The sequence below is a fragment of the Carcharodon carcharias genome, chromosome 15, assembly GCF_017639515.1.
Source record: "Carcharodon carcharias isolate sCarCar2 chromosome 15, sCarCar2.pri, whole genome shotgun sequence".
Taxonomy (NCBI): Eukaryota; Metazoa; Chordata; class Chondrichthyes; order Lamniformes; family Lamnidae; genus Carcharodon; species Carcharodon carcharias.
The window spans coordinates 109,606,537-109,621,978 of NC_054481.1; the positions used below are offsets into that span (position 1 = coordinate 109,606,537).

Below are 15,442 nucleotides of genomic sequence, written 5' to 3' on the forward strand. Positions count from 1 at the left end.
GTAGTTTGTCCTTTCAGCTGTGTGTACTAAACACAGCAAGGTTCTTTGCTGAACTTGTCCTCTTATTGATTAAATCCACAAAGTGGACCACTTAATTAATTCTGTTTTGTGCAGTGCCCCATCCACTGCATCATTCCCGATCTGTTTGTAATTGGAATTGAATATTCATACTGCTGTGCAATTGGAGCTCAGCTTGTTTGTTCTAACGATGCAGTACTTTACTAGAGGCCCTTTTGATGTTCAGAAATGGAGAGGTTGGGGAAGAGATAGCCCAGCTGAGACCTACTCATATTCAGACTAGGCAATGTGCTGCAGCACAGGGAAATCTAATGGAGTCCAATTGCCTAATTCCATCAGTTGCTCTTATACACAACACCTGAGCACTCAGTTAAGCAGCTCTCCTGCCACTGAAACAGCCAAAAATCCCCCTACAATGCCTACATAGCCAAGTGGTTATGGTACTGGGTTTATAACCCCAAGATCAAGAGTTCAAATCTCACAATGGGAAACAATGTAACTTCATCTGAAACAGATGGAAACAGGTTTGTACTCGAAAGAGTTACAGTTGAGGCCTATATATATATATAAAAAAAAAATCAAGAGTTCAAATCTCACAATGGCAAACTATGAGGCTTGGCCTAAATAGCCAAGTGGTTATGGTACTGGGTTTGTAACCCCCAAGATCAAGAGTTCAAATCTCACAATGGCAAACTATGAAACAATGTAACTTCATCTGAAACAGATGGAAATTGCAGGGTCACTGGCCATAATTTAGTTGGGCTTGTGGCGCAACGGTAGCGTGTCTGACTCCAGATCAGAAGGTTGTGTGTTCAAATCACGTCAGGCTCACGGCTCTTCTCTGTACCTGAAGCTTTAGTCTGGGCACAAAGTTCATTGTGTCTTGACTCTGCTGAAATGATGAATTTCAATATGATGATGGAAGTCTACTCTTCTGTTTTTTTGGCTTGGCCTAAATAGCCAAGTGGTTATGGTACTGGGTTTGTAACCCCAAGATCAAGAGTTCAAATCTCACAATGGCAAACTATGAAACAATGTAACTTCATCTGAAACAGATGGAAACAGGTTTACTCAAAAAGAGTATCAAGAGTTCAAATCTCACAATGGCAAACTATGGAACAATGTGACTTCATCTGAAACAGATGGAAACAGGTTTGTACTCGAAAGAGTATCAAGAGTTCAAATCTCACAATGGCAAACTATGAAACAATGTAACTTCATCTGAAACAGATGGAAACAGGTTTACTCAAAAAGAGTATCAAGAGTTCAATTCTCACTAATGGCAAACAACGTAACTTCATCTGAAAAAACAGATGGAAATGTCTTCTGTACTCAAAAGAGTTACAATTTGTATGACCTCAGTTGCAGCCCAGCTAGAATATTGTACTCACTTTGGGCTCACATTAGAGGCAGGATGTAAAGACAAGGAGCAGTGGAGATTTACTGGGATATTGCCAGGGATGGGGAGTCACAGTAATAAAGTGAAGCTTGAGACGTTTGTTTAGGTGTGATCTGAGTGAAGGCTATCAAGAGAACAGCAAGAGATTACTTTGATCAATTGGTGAGATAATAACGAGGGAACAGAAATTGAAAGAATTAAAGAGGAAATTAAAAAGCACAGAGGGTGGTTAGAATGTGGGATTCTTTGCCACAAATCCTTGTTAAAGCAGAGTTCATAAATTCCTTTAAATAGGAATAGGATTGTTGCCTGACAATAAGGAATATTAAAGGGTTCAGGGAGAGAGCAGGAGAATGGATTAACTGTGTGATTCATATGAAAGAAACCAATGGAGACACTGTTGCTTTATGGTCACATTCATGGAAATGAAATAGATTACCCGAGTAACATGAAATAGGCTCATATTGGATTGGCTGTCTTTCCCACAAAATATACTTTATTCATAAAATTTGTAAAAGCCCATTACCTAACAGTTCAACCCAAGCTTCCTTTACGGCTAGTCGCATGGGGACACAGTGACAGTGACAGTGACACAGCAATGGTGAACCCTCACACAGTGACAGTCGTCCTGACCCTGACAATTGTACCTCATGCTGACAGTGGGCTGCTTCCTTCTGCATAAGTGCTTTGTACGATTCCTGGTTCCCAGTTCACACTCAGCACAAACCTGCTAACCTTGCTCATGAGTTTTTGTGTATGAATTTTATGGAAACAGGACAGCATAAATCCCTGCTGCTCAAATGTGAAAAAGGGAGTGTCACAGAATGGTTACAGCACAGGAGGCCATTCAGCCCATCGTGTCTGTGCCAGCTATCTGGAGCCACTTACCCAGTGCCACTCCCTGGCCTTCTCTGTAATACTCACATTCTTCCTTTTCAGATAACAATATAATTCCCTCTTAAATGCCTCAATTGAACCTTCCTCCAGCACACTGTCAAGCAGTGCATCCCAGATGCAAACCACGCACAGCGTGAAAATGATTTTCCTCATGTCTCTGCTTCTTTTGCCAATTGCCTTAAATCTGTGCCCTCTTGTTGTCGATCCTTCCAGCAAAGGAAACAGTTTTCCCCAAACTATCTGTCCAGACTGTTCGGATTATTTTTAACATTTATTCTTTGTATAAGAGTTTCTTTCAGTTGTGAGTCCAGGGAAAATTGCAGTGGCATGGTCATAACTGACTGTTTAAAATGTGACAGTTCCAATTGATGTGGAGCTGACACAGAACCAGCACGCAACAGGTGTTGAGCCAGCATGGAGTCAGAGTGTCATTTGGTCAACGCAGAGTGATCCTGCCTGCTGGTGGTCTCAACAAGGCTGTAGTCCGTGCACTTGGATTCTGACACATTCTTTTCATTCTGTACCGTCTGCTCTCAAAACCACAGTACATTGAGCTAGTTTCTCAGGAACATGCTTGTGAGAATGATTTTTTGATTCAATTTTGTGTTTATAAAATCTCCCACTCTCCCAAGTGTTTCATCACATTACGAATCTTCCTCTCAATTCTGGTACTTTTAATTATTCATTTGACTTGATTTAGCTTTCATTACAAAGAGATAGATAATAGAGTCAGAGAAAATCATGTAACCCAGCTTCAGATAACCTTCATTCTTAGCCCACTTCTAACTCACCGTGTTTAATGCTTTTAATGTTTTGTGGTGACAGTTTTAATCCTGTCTCACACAGCCCATCAGGTTTGAAAATTATCTGTAATAGGTCAGATGTTGAAATGGGCAAAAACTGTGGCATTCAGAAATTGATAACAGTAAATGTAAGGTGGCACATTTTGGTTAAAATAAAAGTAACAATTATACTTTGGGGAAAGGTTGGGTGATGTGGAAGCGCAGAGGGATTCGAGGATTCGGGTTCATAGCATTAAAAATGGCACAAGTGGATAAGGTCATGAAAAGCTAATGCAATATTAGGTTTAATGGTAAGTGGTATAGAATGTAAAAGACAGGATGTAATAATGATTCCATATAAAACCTCAGTAAAACCAGTTGGAGACAGAGATGTTTTGGACTCCACACTATAGGAAAGATGTTGAGAGTTTAGATTTATGCATATATGTTATACGGAGGGCCAGTTAGCTAGATGGCTGGCGTCTGGATCAGATTAACGCCAACATCATGGGGTTCAATCCCTGTTCCGGCTGAAACAGACTCAGGGCCTTCTTCCTCACCCTATCCGTAGTAAAAAAAATCACAGCACTTTGTCTGGTTTGGTGAATAATCGCCAAGGACCTGCCTTTGAACACAGAATGCAAGAACGAGACACATGCACACCAGGCATCATTCAGTGAATCTGTGCTATATCTCTCAAACTCTCCCAGGTTATTACAGGATAAATTGAGTAAATCTGCCTCTGTCCCATCTTGCTGACTCTTCACTGGTGTGCAGATCCATGGGTGCTGACTAAATCATTGGGTTACAGGACAATGAGAGTTGGACATCATCTGTTACCTCACCATGTGCCATTATTCACAATGAGTTTACGCTGAGTGTTGACAAGTTTATTCACAGCTGATCCTGACCTTACCCAACATCCAAATACTAATGTTGTCTGACAGGAGGTATTCAATACTAATCAGGAGCAGAGACCTTGGCTCATTCTCTCCTCCCTAACCCAAGATACAGAACCCAACTCCAGCTGCCTCTGAGCAAGTACCCTAACCAAGGTAAGCTGACTCAGGGTGGATTGGGGATTGAACCCAGCACCTTTGATTAATGGCTTCAGCTATTGAGGAACCAGGAGTGGCCCTTTCAATATTCATAAATGGTAGCAATGCCACAATAGTGGTTAAAATGAAATAGGATAGTGAGTTTAAACCAACATTTTGAGGTTATAGAAATAGTGCAGGTAGCTTTGGTCATTGTGCTTGAGAAATTCTCACACAGACACTAAACTGAGAGCCACAGCTTCAGTTGGGATGTGACAACAGAAAATAGCACTGGAAACTTTCTCCAGCATCACTCACTGAAATATGTATTTAACATTGAAAAGTACAAGATATCATATTTAAAAGCTACCATTGCTGGTAATCCCGTTCATGAAAATTTGCACAAAAAGCCACAAACATAGGCTATGCTACCAGTTCTCAATGAATCTATAATTGAAGGAGTCATTTGTCACAATGATGGTGTTTATTTCAAACTGTTAACAGAAAATCACCCAGCAATTTCACCCCATAACATTCACTTCTGATCAGAACTATTTCCCACAGTTTTCCCTCCAGAAGGACAAATTTGAATCTAGCAATGAAAAGGTCAAATGACCAATTCAGAAAATGATTCTTTCACTCATCGCAAGAAACTGCACAGCCCATATCATGCTGGAAAACGTGAAGCGACTTTCACTGGAGATAACATTGAAGATTTTCAGGTGGATTTCTGTCTGGAATCCCAGTTCAATGTCAGCTATGATCAATTAAAGCCATACGAAGGCTACAAGCAAGAGCTTTGCTGCAGGTTGTCTAACATCCAGTGTCTAATTCAATTTCACATTTTTTAAAGCAAATAAATTAATGCAGTGCCCTTTATTTATTAAAAAAAAGGAAAGGGATTTGTTTGTAGATGCAGTCTCACCCGATGCTGATAGCCACATCACCTTCTAATCCATTAAACCTACAGATGTTAACAGCCGCACGAGATGATGATGAAAAGGGACAAGAATCATTTCATCAAATTCTTATGATGTCCTGTTTAATTGACAAAGAAAAAACTGTAACCAACAGACTTGAAAACTTGTGAAACTATCAGACTGCAAAAAACAACTCACCCAAGCCACAAGCTAGGATCCAACAAGAAAATAGATCAGACCAGACAAGGGAACATTTACTATCCTGACTGTAGCCCTCAACAAAAATGATCAAAGTAGTAATAAAACTGGGCAGTAACAAAGGATGACATTATTAGGGTAGCAATAATGGCTGGTACTAATACTCAGCGCAGCAACAGTCAATGGTAAAAACCATCAGGGCAGTAAAAGTGGATAGCACTAATAATCGGGGCAATCAGAAGAGTAACAAAATATGATAGCAATATTTAGGGAAATTACAATAAAAGGTAACAATCAAGGGATTAAACATTTGGCAGTAATAATCAGGCAAGTAACACTGGATATTAATAGCCAGGAGAGTAAAAATGAACAATTATTTCCAGTCTGCTTTTGTACTCTAATTGGAAGTTATTTTCCAACACACACAATTCCACAACCAGGAATTGTTTAGCCAAGCTGATCCCAGGTTCCATGGATGCTGCTTTGTAAACTGGTGCAAGTGAGTACAGCAGAGGGAGGAGAGCAAGAAATTGTCCATCTGATTCTTAAGATGGGGACATGCGTTTTTTGCCCTTGGCAGCTGCCTAAACAGGTCGAGGGACTGGAGAGAGGGGGCCGGGACTAGAGCCTCTAGGAGTGGGCAATGTGAGGACCAAGGCCCACATACTGCTGAGCAGAATGAAGATCCAACACCATTCTTGATCGTAAACAATCCTTAGGCATTAAAGTGGAAGACAATAAAAGTGAAAATAACATCCCTCCTGTAAATGATTCCCAAGGCTGGTTTGATGGTTAGTTTGTTTCTATCTAACCAGCTGCTGCTAAATAAACAGGGTCAGCAATATAAAACATTTTGTTTAAACCAGTCTAATCTGAAGTGTGAATATTAAGTATCTGTATTTCACAGAGTTCAAGGTGCCCTTCCAGTAACACAATGGCACTTCCCTATGTACCTGCTGGGCAGAAACCATTAGCTGCTCTTGGGCAAACACATTGCCTTTTATTCCAAGGTTCACTAAGAAGTGAAAGAAGAGGCTGGTTATAAAGCCACAAAGCTCCATTTGCACCCTAGAACAAAAGCAACTTTAGAGCAAGGTTTACTAGTGTAATGGAGAGTTTAGGATGTCACATTCATCTGTCTGATTATTTACAACTTCTTGCCACAAGTTGCGTTTCTCACTCAGAGAAAACCTCTGTGAAATACAGGGAATATGACACACAGAACATTCACACACAGGCACACACCATAAATAAATCAGTAAAAACTCACTCACAGCTGTCTACAGCAGGTAAAAACACTCACAACAAGCCCAAGAGCCCCCAGCAAACTGACCAAAAGGAGTATAAAGAGACAGTGATTCTCCAATATGGGTGAAGCTGTGGCAGGGAGGAGGGAGTGGTATTGATAGACAATAGTTCCACATCATCACATGAACATCAGCTGCTCTCTGGTACTCATCCAAGTGCCCATTCATTTGTGAATGACATGAGACTCATGCATCAAAAGAGGGAGTAGCAAGGATGGGCTATTCAGCTTTTGGGGCATCACATGCAGAGACATAGTCTGTTACCTTCTGTTATTCACAGGCATCGGTAATCATGAACAGGAATCCCAGGGGATGGAGCCTGAACTTGGGTGCCTGCTGCTCTGTATATCTTGGTAGCTCATTTGATGAACTCATCGACACAGTCCTTCTACTCTGTCAAATTATTGACCCATTTCACAGCACAATTTTTTTTTCAATAAAAGGCAAAGTGCATTGTTTTAGATTTTCTATGTCTGATTCTTTCATAAGGATATACTCAAGGTCCACTCTCCCTATAACACAGTCAAAAATCTCTAATCTATGGCCCACAATGCTCTATTTAAAGAGCATGATTGGTCGCAGCGTCCATAATACTCCCTACTGCAGAAAATAATTGGAGTAATATCCCACTGCTCCTAATCTCTGCTCATCCACATTAGAGAGAACAGACCAAAATGTGTCTTGGGGATTGTGTTGACATCGTGTTAACTGCACGAGTTTACTTTCCCAGTTTATATCAAACCTTAAACTGATCCTCCATTGCATTCTGTAAAGAATTTCCAGCAAAGTTTTGCTTCAGGAAATACTTTAAGAGACTGGAATTGTTTGGGATTTACAATAGTCGAGTTTGGAGAAATTTGACTGAATCTCAACTCAGCAGAAAGCAGGATCCCATCAGGTCAGGCTGAAGGAACACGCAACTGTGCTGGGTCAGTCAGTCACGGACTCACACTACACACACTCAGATCCCATTCCGCACCCTTATCTCCAATCCCACTGAAAATCCTGCTGTTCATTCTCAGACTCAGCCTCACTGAAACTGGCTGGTGTCAATTTGGGCATTTCCCCAAATCATTTGGAAATTATATATCTCATTTGACCTCCCCCCTTACATCACATTCCCCCAAAATGTCAAGTCTACAGAGCAGAAAGTATCCCCTTCACATACACTTTGTGTGGACACCAAAAACACTCAGAACAACGAACTGGGAACTAGTGTTGTTCAATTTTCAGTGGGTTATAATTGAGCCAGACACGCACAAACACAAGCTTTGATTTTACTCAATCTAAAATTTGTAGTGCAAACTACGAAATTGAGTTAAGTCACTCAGGAAACACCCTGTTCCAAGTTTGAATCAGGGTCTTTGTGCTGGCAAAAGGGTTAAGAGGTCTCACCAGAAAGAAAGACAAATCCATCTTAGCACCACAGACTCATGTGTCCCCATCTCAGAGAAAGATAATAAGAGTCAGAACTTAGCATGGCTCCCAGCTAGCAAGCAGAGACAGGGATCCCGCGGAAGGTTTATACCTTACTCCTAAATATGGGCTTGGCACCCGGACCGCAGTATTCATTGTAGATGAGTTTGAATAGGAAGAGATGGAACAAGGTGATGAGTGATGCCACACTGAACCAGAAGAGGAAGGGGAGGCCAGGGTACTGTTCAGCCATGTGATCCTCGTGAGCAAGGATTGCCTTCAGGTGGAGTGTGTGCCGCAGTGCCTGCAGGTGAGTCAGGTCAGTCGAGATATAGAGCAAGGGGGTAATGGGCCGTGTCACCATGACAGGAAACGTGTGACCTTTAGGTTCGGAGGTCAGTTCCACCGGGTCATTCATGCAACCTGCCTCACAGCCATAGAGTGTGACCGGTTTGTCCTGAGGTTTGACGGAGACATGGAGAAAAGGCTTGTTTTCTTCATCCAGTAACACTGCCAAGTTGATGAGATCCTTGTTGTAATGAATCCCTCGCAGCAAGTAGCTGTTGTGCAGGACAGAGGGATCAGCCTGGAACTGTAGGTGGTTTTCAGTAAACTGGAGGCCACCAAAACTCATCACCATCCCTTGGAGCATACCGTGTGACCCAGCTGCCACCAAGCTTTTGCAGCCTCGTTTCTGCAGTGTGAGTCTCCAAAGATTGGACAGCTGTAGCAAGTGAGCAACATCAGAAATCTGCTCAGGCCATAGGTTCTCTGCATGCATCGTGGCGTGACCACTGAAACAATGATCCACATAATTCAGGTTGGCCTCCAGCTTCTCTCGTTCTTCAGGCCCACTCCGTAGATCCAGGAGAGGAGCCGCTGATATGGAAAGAACATAGAAGAGTGTTCTGTTCACTGTCACGCTGGAAGGGGTGTGCGAATCTGTGATCTTCTTCATCTCCACACCTGGAACAGAAAGAGGCAGCTCACAACAGGGACATTAGGCAAACTTCACTCTCATCCCACCAGCCCCACGCCACATGAGGAACCAACACACAGGAATAGTGCCTCTGGTCGGTATAGCCCAGATCAAGCAAGGGAGGTAGCAAGAGAAGAGGAAGAGGGAAGTGAGAAAGGAATACAGGAGTCAGAGGGGAGTGCAAGTGAAAGGAAGGGGAGTGGGGTATGACAGGAGGGTGGGGTTGAACAGAGGGATGAAGGCATCAAGAGCAAGTGGTGAGCAAGAGGGAGGCAGAAGCAAAAGGAGGGCAGGAGTGGATGAAGGGGTAGGAGAAAGGCAGGAGTGAGAGGGGGGGTGGGCTGAGAGGAAGAGAATGGGAGGGAGGGAGGTTGCTGGAAGATGCCACGATCACGAGTTCTACTACTGCATGGCATTGGGCAGCTATTCAGGTTTCATGTCAGTTCCTGTTCTCCCCTCCCCACAATCAGTGCTCAAGTGGAGGGGGCTATTTAACTGCACAGGCACCACAGTCATACTGACATGCATACTTAGAGCAGTGGAACTATCTCAACATCCTGCATGGCAGCTGGGAGCCTGGGTCAGCACAAAGCAGGAGGTGAATGGCCAAGGCCCCTAGCCCGTGAATGTAACTGAAGTGATATTTACTCACTGGGAAAGACTCAGCCTCTTACCAAGTGGTCAAACATCAAAAAGGGGGAACAATTACAAACCACACAACAGCACCTTAGGGAAGGAGCAGCTGCAGATGGTGTTGGAAGCTGTCTTGTGGGGTGGTGGAGTGTTGAGAGTAACTCTTTTCCAGAGTTTCAGAAGCAAGTTCCCTGACTAGCACCAAGCCTCTACACCAAACATGTCTGGCTCATTTAACTGATCCCAGCTCAGGCCCCACAAAAGTTCACCACAAAATGTTAGAGCACTAAATATTGCATATTACTCCAACTTGTTACTGAAGGATGGATACAACATTCAGCAGAAGTTAAGCAAAACCCCAATTTCAACTCGCCTTCAAACAAAACAATATGAAACAAAAACAAAATGCTATAGATGCTAGAAATCTGAAATAAAAATAGAAAACATTGGAAACACTCAGCAGATCAAGCAGCATCTGTAGAAAGGGAAAATGAGTTAATGCTTCAGGTCACCTTTCTGTTATTATAATACTTAAATGAACCATATTTCTGCAGAAAATAAATATAAATCAGATTACAGGAGGAGGAAAGCTGGTGTCACATACTGATGTCTCTGGCCTTTTTCTCATGAGCATTGACCCTCTTTTCTAGGGGCACAATAGCTGATCTACACAAGACTAGACGGCACTTGTCAGCAGGTTATTGAATTAGAAAGGTCACAGTGAAGCCCAATCTTATCCACACTTTGTTGCTTACCTGAGACTATTAAATCACCCCACACCTTCTGATGTTCACGGTACAGTTCTTCTGCTCCCATCCTCAGCAGTTCGGACATTTCTGCTTTTGCCACATCTCTCAGCTTACTGAAAGATTCTTCCAACTTTGTTAAGTCCACTAGTTCGAGTGTATAAACCACTGACACTACATGTTCAGTGAATTCAGACTTCGCGGCTAACTGCAGCCTGGTTGCCATTTTTTCGGTAGCCACCACTACTAGAATGGTCTCCCTTTTCTCCGTCAGAACTCTCCCCGATAAGAGAAGAAATTCCTGGTCATTGTGTTTCTCCAGACTGGAGGAGAATTTGCTTCCAACAACGGACGGCTTGCTGTTGACTTCGAAGACTGTCGCCCTTTCACTGGGGTTGGAGATGTGAATCCTCTGCAGTATGAGGTGGGGCCTGCTCCGATGCACGATCACATCTTCACGAAGAGTGACACACTCCCGGGACTTGTGGGACAATCCGACCTGTATACACTGGAACAACCGAACCAAACCCTCCTGGAAGTGGATAAGAGCAGCTCTAGACACTGAACGAACACTGAGTGATTTCAGAGCTACCAGTGGCACATAGTCTGTCAGGTGAATGGCAGCGAGACCTGAGGCAGGAGATGATGCCACCCAAAGCTGATTGGAGAGAGCGTCCACAACCAGATGACCATTGCCAACCACAGCTGGGCCAGATAACTGACCTGAGCTGTCTCCACCAATCTGACTCATTAGGCCATTGCTGTTTTCTATAGCTAGCTTCCATCGTTGGGTCTCTACCTGAAGACAACCATCTGTCACTGTCCTGGGGTCCTCAGAGCCAGGGAACAGCCTGAACCCGCCTTCTGATGCCAGGTACCAGTAAAAGATGAGCAGGATACCCAGGCCTGCCAGCATTCGCCTGGCCCAGCTGCTGGACAGCAGCATTGGTAACCCCTTCAAACGCTGCTGCAGCCACATCCTCTGGGCACTGGCTCCTTCTCTTCGTTCTTTCTCTTCCAGCTTCTAATTAAAATGTCAATTGATCCTGCAGTGCTTCTCAGTTTCTGTCTAGTACTTCCCTTTCTGTCAACTCTCGGGAGAGGGCAACAGCACAGGAGAAAAACACATCAACAAAACTTTGCCTTTCTATCTTAAATTCTAATTGTACCCTCTCTCCACAATATGCCAATTGTACTATTTACAAGGGCAACCCTATAATTTTACTTTCAGTGCCCCTTTATTCTCTTTTAAACTGTTTAATTCAAAGTAATCGTTTTTCTGGACTAGTAGTTACAAGATGACAAGCTTTCCATCACCCACACAGTGATTTTAAGTCCTGGTCTATCACCCTCTTCCCAATACCTGCAGTTTCTCTGTCATTCTCTGTTCTGCTCTCACTCTCTTCACCCCTCTCTCACTCTCTTCCCCCTTCTGTTTGTGACTCTCCCTTCCTCTATCTCTGTCCCTTCCTGTCTTTCTCAGTTTTCCTCTCTTTCCCTCTTCTCAGTTCCCTCTGTCCCTCACTGTCTTGCTCCACCTCCTGTCTGTCCCTCCCTCAGTCTTCCCTCCTTCACTCACCCTCTCCCTCCTTCACCCCCTCTCTCCTCCTGTCTGTCCCTCACTCCCTCCTCTTGTCTGTCCCTTCCTCCCTCCTCCTGTCTGTCCCTTCCTCCCTCTTCTTCTGTCACTCCCTCCCTGACTCTCACCCCTTCTATCTGTCCCCTCCTCACTCTTGTCCCTTCTGCTTGTCCCTCCCTCACTCTCACCCCCACTGCCTGTCCCTCCCTCACTCTTGCCCCCTCTATGTCCCCCTCTGTCTGCCCCTCTCTTTCTCTTCCCCCTATCTGTCCCTCTTACTGTCCCTGTCTCTCTCTCCCCCTCTATCTGTCCCTCTCTCTATCTGTCCCTCTCTCACTCTCTTACCCCTGTCTCTTTCTTTCAATTTATCTCCATCTCTGTTGCCATCAATGTTTCTATCTGTTTCTCCAGCATTTCTCTCTTGATCTGCTCTCAATCTTTCTCATCGCTCAGTATTTCCAATATCCACGTTCCCTTTCTTAACTCTGGTTTTCAGTATTAGTATGACCTGGCTCAGTAATCCAGTCCTATTCCAGGCTGTATCTAATTTTACTTATATTATTTCTGCCCCTGTCACCCTCACAAGACACTACCATCTGCTGGATTTACTGTCATCAGTGAGATTTACCCGGAAGTGTCGTTATATTTCCAGCCTACTTTGCGACACATCGGATCGGCGAAGTAGCCGGAAACAGCCGAGCGCAGGGCCCCCCTCAACCCTCCCACGGCACTGACCCCTCCCTTCCTGGACACGGCCCGTCCCCCTCATGGCCACACCCCCGGGGGACACTCCGGAATGAGGCCAGTTTCGGGATTGAAGTGAGGCGCTGGTGCTTTGGAGCTTGGCCCTGGGGCAGCAGCGGAATATAATCAGAGCCAAAACACAAAAAAAATGCTGGAAAAACTCTGCAGGTCTTGATGGCACTTGTGGAGAGAAAGACGCAGTTAACGTTTCGAGTCCTTATGACTCTTCAGAGCTAGAGAGAAGTGAAAGTGTGGTGAAATTGATACTGGTTAAGGTGGGGGAGTGGGGTGTGGAACAGGTGAAGGCCATCTATAGCTGGAGGCAAAGGAGAGATCGCAAAAGGTGTCATAAACAAAAGATCAAAGAGATGTTAATGGTGGTGGTACTGGCTAAAGGAGGTGCTAATGGTGACATTAAGAGTAGAAAGCAGAATGTGATAATAGCCGTCAAGGGTAAGCGCTCTGGAAAGAACAAGGAGCAAGTGACAGATGACCCTAGTGGGGGTGGGGGGGGAGGATGGTGATGGGGGAAAAAAGATAGAAAATAGGCTAAAAGGTGGGGATAAAACAAATGAATAAAAATGGAAATAAATTTTTAAAATAATAAGTGGAAAAAAAAAATGAATGTTGAGAAAAGGGGGTCAAAAATGGGTAAGGATGGAGAAGAGAGTTCATGGTTTGAAGTTGTTGAACTCAATGTTAAGTCTGGAAGGCTGTAAGGTGTCCAATCGGAAGATGAGGTGCTGCTCCTCCAGTTTGCGTTGAGCTTCACTGGAACATTGCAGCAGGCCAAGGGCGGACATGTGGGCATGAGAGCAGGACGGTGTGTTGAAATGGCAAGCGACAGGAAGATCTGGGTCTTGCTTGCAGACAGACCAAAGGTGTTCCGCAAAGCGGTCAACCAATCTGCGTTTGGTCTCTCCAATGTAGAGGAGACCGCATTGGGAGCAGTGAATGCAATAGATCAAATTGAGGGAAATGCAAGTGAAGTGCTGGAGTGTTTGGGCCCTTGGACGGTGAGGAGGGGGGAAATAAAGGAGCAAGTATTGCACCTTCTGCGATTGCATGGGAAGGTGTTGTGGGAAGGGTTTGAGGTGTTGGGGTGATGGAGGAGTGGACTAGGGTGTCCCGAAGGGAAGGGTCCCTATGGAATGCCGACGGGGGGGGGGGTGAAGGGAAGCTTTGTTTGGTGGTGGGATCATGCTGGAGTTGGTGGAAATGGCGGCGAATGATCTTTTGAATATGGAGGCTGGTGGGCTGAAAAGTGAGGATACGTGGGGACCCTACCATAGTTCTGGGAGGGAGAGGAAGGTGTGAGGGCAGAGGCAGGGGAGATGGGTCAGACATGGTTGAGGGCCCTGTCAACCACCATGGATGCGAAATTTCGGATAAGGAAGAAGGAAGACGTCAAAAGCACTGTTTTAGAAAGTGGCATCATCAGAATGGATACGATGGAGGCGAAGGAACTGAGAGAATGGGATGGAATCCTTACAGGAAGCAGGGTGTGAGGAGCTGCAATCAAGGTAGCTGTGGGAGTCGGTGGGCTTGTAATTAATTTGGCAGACAGTCTACTGCCAGAAATTGAAACAGAAACGTCAAGGAAGGGAAGGGAAGTATCAGAGATGGACCATGTGAAAGTGATGGAGGGGTGGAAATTTTAAGCAAAATTGATAAATTTTCCCAGGTCCAGATGAGAGCATGAAACGGCACCGAAACAGTCATTGATGTACCAAAGAAAGAGTTGTGGGTAGAGGCCTGAGTAGGACTGGAACAAGGAATGTTCCACATACCCCACAAAGAGACAGGCATAACTGGGGCCCATGTGGGTACCCGTAGCCATACCTCTTATCTGGAGGAAGAGACAAATTTAAGGAGAAATTGTTCAGTGAGAGAACAAGTTCAGCCAGACAGAGGAGAATGGTGGTGGATGGGGATTGTTCGGGCCTCCATTCAAGGAAGAAACAGAGAGCCCTCAGACTATCCTGGTGAGGGATGGAGGTGTTGAGGGATTGCACATCCATGGTGAAGAGGAGGCGTTTAGGGCCAGGGAGCTGGAAATTGTTGATATGATGTAGAGGAATCACAGATGTAGGTGGGAAGAGACTAGACGAGGGGAGAGAGAACTGAGTCAAGATAGGAAGAAAAGAGTTCCATGGGGCAGGAACATGCTGACACATTTGGTCTATCAGGACAGTCCTGTTTGTGGATTTTGGGGAGGAGGTAGAAGCAGGCTGTCCGGGTTTGGGAGACTATGAGGTTGGAAGCTGTGGAGGGAAGATCTGCAGAGGAGATGAGGTCAGTGACAGTTCTGGAAAAAATGGCTTGATGTTCGGTGGCGAGGTCATGGTCCAAGGTGAGGTAGGAGGAAGTGTCTGAGAGTTGCCGCTGAGCCTCTGCGAGGTAGATGTCAGTACGCCAGACAACAACAGCCCCAGCCTTGTTGGCAGGTTTGGTAACAAATTCAGAGTTGGACCTGAGAGAAAGGAGTGCGGCAAGTTCTGAAGGAGACTGGTTAAAGTGGGTGAGAGGAGCAGAGAAATTGAGATGGCCGATGTCACGCTGACAGTTCTCAATGAAAAGATCAAGGGCAGGTAAGAGGACAGAGGGAGGGGTCCAGGCAGAGGGAGAATACTGGAGGGGGGTGAAAGGATCCTTTGAATAGGGGGAGCACTCCTGTCCAAAGAAGTGAGCACGGAAACAAAGGCAGTGGGAGAAGCATTCAGCATCGTACCAAGCCCAGAATTCATTGAGGTGAGGGCATAAGGGTATGAAACTGAGTCCTTTGCT

General features: G+C 44.8%; 1 protein-coding gene and 1 non-coding gene across 2 annotated transcripts; one reads left to right on the top strand and one right to left on the bottom strand.

Moving 5' to 3' along the window:
• Positions 1–777: 777 nt before the first annotated feature.
• Positions 778–849, top strand: trnaw-cca. The gene has a single exon. It is a non-coding gene; the product is annotated as a tRNA-Trp (tRNA).
• A 3,753-nt stretch (positions 850–4,602) lies between these two features.
• kiaa2013 (KIAA2013 ortholog) lies at positions 4,603–11,829 on the bottom strand. Its single transcript, XM_041206615.1, has 3 exons — positions 10,342–11,829; positions 8,087–8,940; positions 4,603–5,171 (listed from the first exon to the last, which is right to left on the bottom strand). The coding sequence occupies exons 1-3, from the start codon at positions 11,309–11,311 to the stop codon at positions 5,154–5,156; spliced, it is 1,842 nt and encodes a 613-aa protein (XP_041062549.1). The 5' UTR covers positions 11,312–11,829; the 3' UTR covers positions 4,603–5,153.
• Between the last annotated feature and the right edge of the window lie 3,613 nt (positions 11,830–15,442).

Coding starts and splice junctions, on each gene's coding strand:
- kiaa2013 (XM_041206615.1), bottom strand. CDS start 11,311: ATGTGGCTGCAGCAGCGTTTGAAGGGGTTACCAATGCTGCTGTCCAGC. Junction 8,941..10,341: donor GGGTGATTTAATAGTCTCAG/GTAAGCAACAAA, acceptor TTTCTGTTCCAG/GTGTGGAGATGAAGAAGATC.